The sequence below is a fragment of the Buceros rhinoceros genome, unplaced genomic scaffold (assembly GCF_000710305.1).
Source record: "Buceros rhinoceros silvestris isolate BGI_N320 unplaced genomic scaffold, ASM71030v1 scaffold26444, whole genome shotgun sequence".
NCBI lineage: Eukaryota > Metazoa > Chordata > Aves > Bucerotiformes > Bucerotidae > Buceros > Buceros rhinoceros.
Genome location: NW_010408048.1, coordinates 20406 through 30239, shown reverse-complemented (window position 1 = coordinate 30239; position 9834 = coordinate 20406). Strand labels below are relative to the sequence as shown.

The window sequence follows — 9834 nt, the reverse complement described above, 5'->3', positions numbered from 1 at the left end:
TTTAACTGGTACGCAAAACCAAGTAGATGCTGAACTTAAGTAAGCCCGCGAAATAACACAAGCGTATCTGAGCTTCATTTGCAAGGCAGAAGAACACACCACGTTCTTACTGAACACGCGTGTCCTGGAGAGGCGACAGAAATGGACAAATTTTGCATGAAATCCCTATTTCAAGGTTTTTTTCTCTGCTGTTATTTTTTTGTCTAGACATAGGAAGAACCGTGAAGCAGCCAGTGAACTTCTGATGAGACTGAAAGATAACAGGGATCTACAGAAGTTTCTTCAGGATTGTCAAGAGGTAAATGATGGCCTTTCACTGCTGTCGCTGAACGCTGCGTCCCTGGAAGAGCCTGCCTACCCCGTGTGTGCGAGGGCTGAGTGTGCAGCGTGGGGCGGTCGGGTCATCCAGTAGTGTTTCGTGCAGAGCAAACAGTTAGAAAAACAAACCCCGCCCAAACCCCTGCAAAGATTAATCTGTTTGGGGTGGTTTTGCCATGAATTGAATTTCCTTTTGTCATCTAAGCTAAAGACAGGGAAAGTTGCCAAAAGCAGAGAAGCTGTTCTGCTGTGGTATGAATTAATCATGTGGAATGTGGTGGGATTAGCACAGCACTCATTAAGAATGTTATCTACTGCTGTGTATATGTATTTATTTATATAAATGTCTGTGGCCTGGTGCAGGAGATTTCCAGTGATTTCTACAAACCGTTAGTCAGAAGAATAGGAGGTTGGGAGTAAGAGGGGGCAGGATTAAAGTGGATCATTCTTAATGTAGTATTTATCTAGTTTGCCTGTGTTTAAAATTAAGCACTATAACATTTTAAGAAAGAAATCCTTCCAGACTTCCTAGTGACTTACACGGACCGTTTACACTGAAGGCAATTTTAAACTTGGGAATAATCTTGTTTGTAGCTTGAGGAATTAATTTTCGGGTTATTTCCTGCAGGGCTGACAGATAATGCAGAGCCTAGCCTGCCACGTGCGCTAGGAAGCAGCTGCCCCTACCTGCAGCCTGCGCAGAGAGCTGTGCCGTTCAGCGGCCAAGCTGTGCTTCTCCCTGCCCCTCGCCGCACGTCTCGGCCAGCTGCTAGAGACGGGAAGTCACTGTGCTGTGTCTGCGTGGAATTGCCCTCAGCTCAGGTTCTGTACAGCAAACAAACAAAATGACGATCAGAAACGGGGCAAGCGCTGTTTGCTGCTTGGTTGCCTAGATGCCGTCTATTTGCCTGCGTTGCGTAAGCTAACAGTGAACTTGGCTTAAACCGCTCCTGCCGTGGTAGTAAAGACACGACAGATTAGCAAAAATTCTGCTGTTATTAGCAACAGCTTCTTCCTTCCTCTGTAACAGCTCTGGTGCAAAAATGCCCCTGGCCCTTGGAGCCCTTCTAGCCGCAGTGTCGACGTGGTTGTGTCCCCTGGGATCCGGTTTTCCCCTATGTCACTGAAAGAAAAAGGAACGCATAAGAGCTCCAGGGTCTGGCCGCCTGAATGCCTTTCCCCTCGAGTGTTTCTCTCCAGCCACTCAGGCAGGGATGTCTCGACTGTACGGCTCAAAGACAGAACTTACAGTACCCACAGGTTACAAATTTCTCCAATCCTTTTTGAGGGGATGTCAGCCTGGGCGAGACCCGAGCGGCTGTTTCCAGAGAAGACAGCCGTAATGAGGCTTAGACTTGGTGTTAGTGGGATTACAAAGCGCCTGCTGAGACCTGGTTGGGCTGGAGGGATCGGGCGCTGGAGCAGCGCTGTCCTGCGGGTGGAGGGGAGCGAGGGAACGCCTCGCCCTTTGCTTTTTCATTAGCGCTGGTGGCGAAGCTGAGGACTGTTAGAGCACAGATTGGAACCAGTCTGCGTTTCACCTGGCGATGATCCTTCGGCCTTCCTGCCCGCCGCCTTAGGGACAGTTTCCCATCCATCTGTAACTTGAGGAAAGGAAGAGTGTTCTCTGCAGCGTGTCCTTCCCCAGGGCAGCCCCTTCCCTCACTGGTCTCTCCGTGCTGAAGCAGGATGTAAATGTGGCCTCCTGCCCCTCGCTCCTTCCTGCCCCTGACTGGCAGGCGAGGCGGTGAGCAGGGTCAGGATAGTGCTCGTTGCCCAGCTCAGCAATGCTAAACCTTCCCTCGGGTCACAGAGCAGCTTTTCTCCTCATTAGTAGCCAGATCACTGTCACAGGTTAATCCCGGGGAGTCGCTTTTTTTGTCTGTTTCTCACATTCATAAATATGAATGTGCTGAATAGATTTGCTGAGCAAATGAAACAAGGAATGGCGGCAGAAAATCCTGATCGGGGGGGATGGGGTACATGTTGCTGTTCAGTAGTTTTCTTTGACTTGCTGCTCTTTCACAGCTCACCTTCGAAGAGGTTAGAGCTGATCTTCCCCGTAAGCGCTGAGCAATCCCAGCACTGTCTGGGCCAATTTCTCTCGGGACGCCACAGTGAAAGCGTTTGGCAAGACTCCGCACGTCAGGTTTCTGCCTGTGCAGGGGCTGTGCCGGCAGGTTTTGTCATGCAGCGCAGACGTCTGTGAACCTTACTCTCCAGATCGGCTGTGTCAGCCTGGCTGTGGGCAGGGTCCGCGAGGTGCAGCAGCAGCCCATGCTCTCTCACCTTCCCTCATCGTCGCTCTGACAGGTTTACAGGGGTTTTGTCTCAGCGCTTCTCTTATGTCATGCCTGGTCTCTCATCGCAGAGAGTTACAGTCTTCTGGGAGCTGAGAGCAGAAACAAAACGTTGTAGTGTAGGTGCGAAGGATGGGAGGAGGCCTGATAGCTCTGCTGGCATTAACCGGTGACTTTCAGTTTTCTGGAGAAAGACGTACTCCAAGTGTCAATCTGAAGCACGGCTTTAGGGAATTCTTGGGTCGGTTTTTAAACCTGCTTTTGCAGGTATTGACTCCCAGTGACTAGAGCAGCTGCAAAACCCAGATTTCCACAGTCACCCCTTAAATGCTTTGTTTGCACTCGGGTGTTACCAGAAGGACTGTGACAACACCATGAGGGTCAGAAGCGGGGGGTTAACCCTGCCCAGCACCGGCTGTGTACCACGTATCGCCTGTGTCTCGGCTCACCCCATCCGTTCGTGTAACGCTACTACCTTTCCTTGGGAAGCACAACTTAGAGCTGTGCCTGAGTAAAAGCGGAGGGGGAGACAAGCAGTGCAGCCTGCAGAGAATGGCAGCGGTCTCCTACCCAGAGCAGAGGCAGGAGCAGACCCGCTGATCTGGGGTGATGGAGTAATCCCTAACGTAGCCTTGGGTTGTTCAGTAGCAGAGGAGCCTGTCACAACTGTGAACGTCGCTGCCTGTGGACGTCTTCATGAGGAGGAGCATGCTTCTCTTCAGACTTGATGGCAAGAGCAGACAAGGAGTTTCTTTGATTGCTCTGATTAGCTTTCCGTTTTTGTGGGGCTTAGCAGTGCTAAGGGACAATCAAAAACAGGCTTGTGAATGCTAAATCGGGGTTTTTTGCCCTGTGTCCTGAGTACACAGCTGAGAGTTGGTGAGTCTCACCCGCGCGCTGTTGCCCTTCTTGCCAGGGTGCTTCCTTGGCAGGACAGCGTGCCTTGCTCAAGTGGCCTTCTGGAAACAAAGCTTAGATTTGTTTTGACGTTTTCCGCTTGGGTAGGCGACTCTAATTATGCAGAACATGAATCTTTTCCAAATTCTATAAATATTGCTGTGAATGTGGTTTTCATCCACACGTAAGGGGTAGATAAACCAGTCAGGCTCACGCGGGGAGGGTGGTGGCTGCTACGATCATCTGCACATTCTATTTGCCCTTGGCAAATACGGTATCTTTTAAAGTACTGATTTTCTCTAGTGTTGATCGGGAAATCGTTGTTGACACCTTCATATGTGCAGAAAATCAGAATGAAATCAGTCCTAGATTTTATGTAATGGGATGTCTGGAGTACTAAAACCTTACTGGAGACTGGGCAAATAAAGAAATATATTTTTGTAACCCCGTATAGAGAAGAGACTATGGGGAAAAGGTCCAAACGTGGTCTGAGTTAATGCAAACCCATCTCTGTTCTGAAGACCTCTGATAGGAGTAGAAATACAGAATTTCTCATTCAGCGATGCCCTGGAAGATGTACCCTGGGGCTGTTTTCTTCTGGAGACTGCCTTTTGCATGGCCCGTCGTTGGCATGTGCTTCTGCAGTGTCCTCAGGGAGCCAGAAAGGCTCCACAGGGGTGTGGCGATGATGGCATTAACTCCCCGTCCTGAGTAGCACGTTGAGTAATGTGGCACGGGAAGAGCGGTAGGAGAGTACGCTGTGACCAGTAAGTAGGACACATGTCCCTGTGCCCCTTGCTGTTGAACTGGGTGCGACCTCTGTGTTCGATGTTGCTCGTGGTGGAGTTGATTCCTTTCTGCTTGAGTCGTGGGTTATTTCTATATTGGAGACGGGTGTTTGAGTTGAACGGTTAAAGAGGCAGATCTTTGACTGAACCCTGAGGAACAGCGGTCTCTGAATCTCACACAGCTCTTCCGTAGGAGCGTCTCTTTAGCCTTGTTCTGGAGGCATTTTGTTACTTTGCATTATTTCATGCCGGAAATGCGTGTTTTCCGTTTCAGCTCTCCCTCTGGATCAATGAGAAGATGCTTACAGCCCAGGACATGTCCTACGATGAGGCGAGGAACCTGCACAGCAAGTGGCTGAAGCATCAGGCATTTATGGCAGAACTTGCATCCAACAAAGAATGGCTGGAGAAGATTGAAAAGGTAACTAAAGAGCGCCCGAAAACTGCCCCCATCTTTGTTGAAGATGGTTATGCACAGAGGTGGGATCTGTTCCTCTGCAGAATTGCTCCTGAATCATCTCTCCAGCTAAGGCAAAAGGAGATGTCATTGCTGTAGAACGAGCATCTGTCGCATCGTCTCTCCACATAACCCGCTGTGCTCCTCACTGATGTGAAATGCTCTTTACCCACGACATTCGCTCAGAACAGTCTTTGGCTAAGTTGCCAGCTGGATTTTGTCTGGTCTTTCTGGTCTGTTAGGAGGAAGGCATGTCCTGGTTTCCATACCCAAAGGGTGAAAGGGGCAAATTGCCATCCGAGCTGAAAAGGTAGAAGTACTTCCCGGGAAACAGCCAAATGTAGGCGGTAGCTGGCCTCAGAGTCCCGTGCTGCCCTGCTGGTTTTCGTTCATTCAGGGCTGTAATCAGGCTGCCTTTCCCCGTGCAAAATGAGTGCCCGAGGTAGAGCATAGCCGGTAGTGTGATGAATTAAGATCCCCAGCTCTGTACCGAGCTACTTTGAAAGCTTTAATATGCTGCGATGAGCTGTACTTTCCCTCCCCATTTCTCATGTGCAGCTCGGGAACACTAAGGAGGTCCTTTAGCTCTGACAGTGGGTTTCTGTTCAGTGTAAGTTAGTTAATTGCTCATTTCCTCTCCCACTTTGGCACTCCGTATCCCATTAGAGGCTTTTCTGCGATCTGCAAATAGCAATACCCTTTAATGGTGTAATTAGAAGGCTGCTCTTAGTACTGGAAGTACTTTTAGTGATGCTAATACATCCTCGCCCTTTGCCTCTCAGAAATCACATTGCAGCAGTCCCGAAGCTGCGTCTGCAGCCGCAGCTGACAATCGCTGTATTAACGTTAGCAGTGGTCTCAGCTATGAAACGTGCTGGGCTGTGAGCAGGGTTCACATCTGAACAGGTTTTGTCCTTTGTCGGCACCACCCAGGCACAGAAGTATAATTAGAATAAAGAAAATATTCCCAAAGCTAACTCAGTCTCTGTAAAGGCAAGAAGTGCTCTGCTGGTGCTAGGTACAGGGTTCCCACTTCCCAAGGAAGATGGTTCCTCTCTGATGTCAGTTTAGACCCATGGCAATTGCTATAACCCATCACCATCACCCTCTTCAGTGGAGCAGCTCAGCTGGGGTGCCATCAGGTCCTTCTCCCAGCGTTTCGCTGGGTCTTCACGGCTCTCCAGCTGGACACACGCTTGTTCAGCTGCAGCTCCCTCCTCTGCTGTCACACAGGCACGTGGGGCCGCCAGCTCCACCCACATCTGAGCAGTGGCCCAGGAGATCCCACAAAGGGATGTCTGGGTGGGGAAGAGGAAGGAGGCATTGCTTGACATTGCTTGACCTTCCCATTGCCAAGAAACCCTCTTCCTGGCAACAGATAGACCTGGGGGATGACTGATGTTCTGAAAGGAGTCGCTGGGTAACTGGAGATAGAAAACGAGTGGTTGATGCTGCCAGCAGATGAGGAATCCTAAGTGCTTATTAATCAGAGTAATTTAACTAACTGTCTGAGTGCTTCCGAGGAGGTGCCATTTTGTCGCTCTTTGCTTTGCAGGAGGGAATGCAGCTCATTGCAGAGAAACCAGAAACCGAAGCCGTAGTGAAAGAAAAGCTGACCGGGCTCCACCAAATGTGGGAAGAGCTTGAATCCACTACCCAGACCAAGGCTCAGCGCCTCTTTGATGCCAACAAGGCAGAGCTTTTCACCCAGAGCTGTGCTGACCTCGATAAGTGGCTGAATGGTTTGGAGAGTCAAATCCAGTCGGATGACTACGGGAAGGACCTCACCAGTGTCAACATCCTGTTGAAGAAGCAGCAGGTAAAGGGAGCACCGGTTGCAGAGTGGGCAGACAGCAGACGTCTGCGCTCAGAGGAGCAGAGCGGGATCCTTTCTGTTTAGAAAAGAATGTGTTTGCTTTTCCTTCTCCCTGTTGTTTCATGCACCTCGAAGAAGAACCAGCAATACACCCAGAAACAAATCAGCCGTGAATTTCTCGATACAGTCTCTGCCTCACAGCCTTCCTTCCCTGCGTTAGTCTCTCTGCTCTGTCTGCTGCTGGGGTCCCCCCGCCCCGGCCATTCCCGCTCTGGTCCTGGCTGCCTGCCTGCGATTCAGCCTTGTCGGAAGCTGGTCGGTTCGCGATTCGCTGCTGTAGCAAGGGCAGCGGGGAGCAGTGAAGCGCTCATGTGGGTTAGCTGAGCTCCAGAGCTGTTCAGGGGAACTTGTGCAGGACCGATAGGAGAGTTTCAGCCGTGTCGTTGGCCAAATCCCTCATTTGCACAAGCAGGCAGTGACGAAGGGTATCAGCCAGCGGCCTCAGTCGTCAGTCCGTGTTTAAGCCTCGTTCTTTGCAATGTGAATGTTAGTCATTACTGATGTAGTAAATCCTTTCCCACCAGCATCCGTTCTTCCTTCTGCTGAGGCTGCTGACGTACCCTAGCCCTGTCAGCCGGTAAAAACCCTGGTTTTCAGGATCCTTTTGCCGTGTTTCTCTTTAGATGCTAGAGAACCAAATGGATGTTCGTAAGAAGGAGATAGAGGAGCTGCAAAGCCAGGCTCGGGCCCTAAGCCAGGAAGGGAAGAGTACAGATGAAGTGGATGGGAAACGCCTTACTGTGGAGAAGAAATTTTTGGAGTTGTTGGAACCTTTGAATGAAAGAAAGGCAAACCTACTGGCCTCCAAAGAGATCCACCAGTTCAACCGGGACGTGGAAGACGAAATTGTGAGTATCAAAGAAATCCCATTGCCCAGGCAGCAGGAGGGTGTCACACCTATTGCAGAGCCATCGCAGGAAGATGGGTCGCGTCTCTCAGTAGCATGTTTGAGCAATGCTGCTTTGTGCATTGTGTGCAGCAGCCTCTCTGCTGCCGTCACTGTGTCTGCAGTTGCTTGAAATCATGAGTGCTCTTCTCTTCCTTTCAGCTGTGGGTTGGAGAGAGGATGGCTATAGCTACATCTACTGATCATGGACACAACCTCCAGACCGTGCAGCTACTAATAAAGAAAAATCAGGTAAGTGGGGGCTGCGAGAGCTCCATACCTGTTATTTCTGCTTGGTGCTGACTAGTTCAGGACGGAAAGGCTCGGGGTGAAATGATGGGGCCTCAGTGGTGTGCTGCATGGCGGTGGTGGCATGTTCAGGGAGAGCACCGTTTGTCCACGTGAGCTGATGGCATGTGTTTTGGTGCCCCTCTAGAGTGAAGACCCCTGAGCAGCATTTCTTTTTTGCTCAGTGCAGTGTCTCATCAATCTGCTTCTCTCCCATGTAGACACTTCAGAAAGAAATCCAGGGCCATCAGCCTCGTATCGATGACATTTTTGAGAGGAGTCAAAACATTATCACAGAGAGTAGCCCGAATGCTGAGGCTATTCAGCAGAGACTTGCAGACTTGCAGCAGCTGTGGAACCTCCTAATCGAGGAGACAGAGAAACGCCACAAGCGCCTGGAGGAGTCTCACCGAGCACAGCAGTATTACTTCGATGCTGCGGAGGCTGAGGCCTGGATGAGCGAGCAGGAGCTCTACATGATGTCAGAAGAGAAAGCCAAGGTGAGCAGCTCCACAGCGACCCGAGTTCGGTGTTAGTGGCTTAGCTGGAGGGGGGCAGGTGACATAATTTAATGTGTCGCTAATGTAGTGGTGACATAAACAAGTGTTCCTCCCTTGTGAAACCTCAGGGGATCGTCTCCCGTTTCGGTTCTGACACCCCTGGTGCTGTGGGGGATAGGCCTCGCTGCACTGGGGCAGGGAAGCATCCTCAGACTGTGGATGGCGGTCCTGTGCCTGCCGGTGCTGTAAGGCCAGAGTTCCCAGTACACTCCAGTTAGGTGGGGTTTTCTGTCAGCTTGGTGCACCTGTCTGGTGGGCACTCACTCGATGTCACTAGTCGTCAGCTTTTCTCCCAGTGACGTGAAATGGGAACAGCATCAGGCCAGAGCAGCGAGCAGGTGAACTGCTGTTTTTCAGGGGGTGTCAGAGTGCCGTATCTCATTGTTACCTACGCACTGTCTTCACTGCCCTGCTCAAACAACACACGGCTTTGGATCGTGGAACACATTCCATGGGCGCTCAGTCTGGATGGGGATTTCTCCAGGCGCTTTGCTGGAGAACCCTTTGGCGTGGGCTCCCTGGGATTTCTTTCCTTTGACCCAGGCTGCCGTTGAAAAGCCTGACAAGTGACGTGCCTAAAACTGTTCCATTTTTCCCGAGCCCTGCACAGTCACCAGTGGTGTGTGAATACACAAAGAGCTCACAGCGGAGGAAATTCAACATGCTCAGTGCACGGCTGATGTGGTTTTGTTCTGCGTCCCAGAGGGGTTGTTGCATTCGCTCTTCCACTTGTTTTTTTCCTTTCTGTGGGTACCGTTTGCTGTGAACTCAACTACTAATACACTATTGTCAGAACAACTTGTCTTCGAGCTGTCCTTAGGAGCAGTTCCTCATCAGTCTCTCTGGCTGCCCCTTTTTGCTCGCACACCAAGTTGAACTTGCTGAGTGGTGTCTTCCTCTGGAATGGGGGACTCGACTGACGTGTTCTGTTACCGTTGCAGGACGAGCAGAGTGCAGTGTCCATGCTGAAGAAACACCAGATTTTGGAACAAGCTGTGGAAGACTATGCTGAAACTGTGCACCAGCTTTCAAAGACCAGCAGAACTTTGGTGGCAGATAATCACCCCGAAAGGTATTAACTGCCAGGTTTAATTGTGTTGTGCGTCCTTTTAGTAGTTCACTCACTTTGTGGCGTTGTCCTGACACACAAAGACTGCAGCAAAGACAGTAGCTTAGAAGAATGTGCAGAGGAAGAGGAGTTAACCTCACTCAGTTCCAGATGTGTGTTGGAGGATTCCGCTAGGATCAGAGACTGGAAGCTGGTGCTCGAAACCTGGCCACGTGGAATCTGGGGTTTGGTGGATGTACCTCCGCTGCCACAAATGGCTTTCCCCACGGGGAATTCAGCAAGCTTAAGAACTGTTTTGCTGTGAGAGCTGCAGCTAAGCAAACAGAATTCTCCAGTGACTGACTTCAAGGCTGCTGTGGCTGGGGGGGTGCTGTGGCTGGGGGGGCGCGGTGGGT

At 50.7% G+C, this 9834-nt stretch overlaps 1 protein-coding gene across 1 annotated transcript in view; it reads left to right on the top strand.

Moving 5' to 3' along the window:
* The first annotated feature begins 211 nt into the window (after positions 1-211).
* LOC104492224 (spectrin beta chain, non-erythrocytic 1-like) overlaps positions 212-9834 on the top strand; it is a 28441-nt gene continuing 18818 nt past the window's right edge. The window contains exons 1-7 of the mRNA XM_010134745.1: positions 212-298; positions 4578-4724; positions 6316-6579; positions 7260-7484; positions 7685-7774; positions 8032-8310; positions 9312-9442. Coding sequence (XP_010133047.1) covers positions 245-298; positions 4578-4724; positions 6316-6579; positions 7260-7484; positions 7685-7774; positions 8032-8310; positions 9312-9442 — 1190 coding nt within the window. The 5' untranslated portion in view covers positions 212-244. The remainder of the gene's footprint in view (positions 299-4577; positions 4725-6315; positions 6580-7259; positions 7485-7684; positions 7775-8031; positions 8311-9311; positions 9443-9834) is intronic.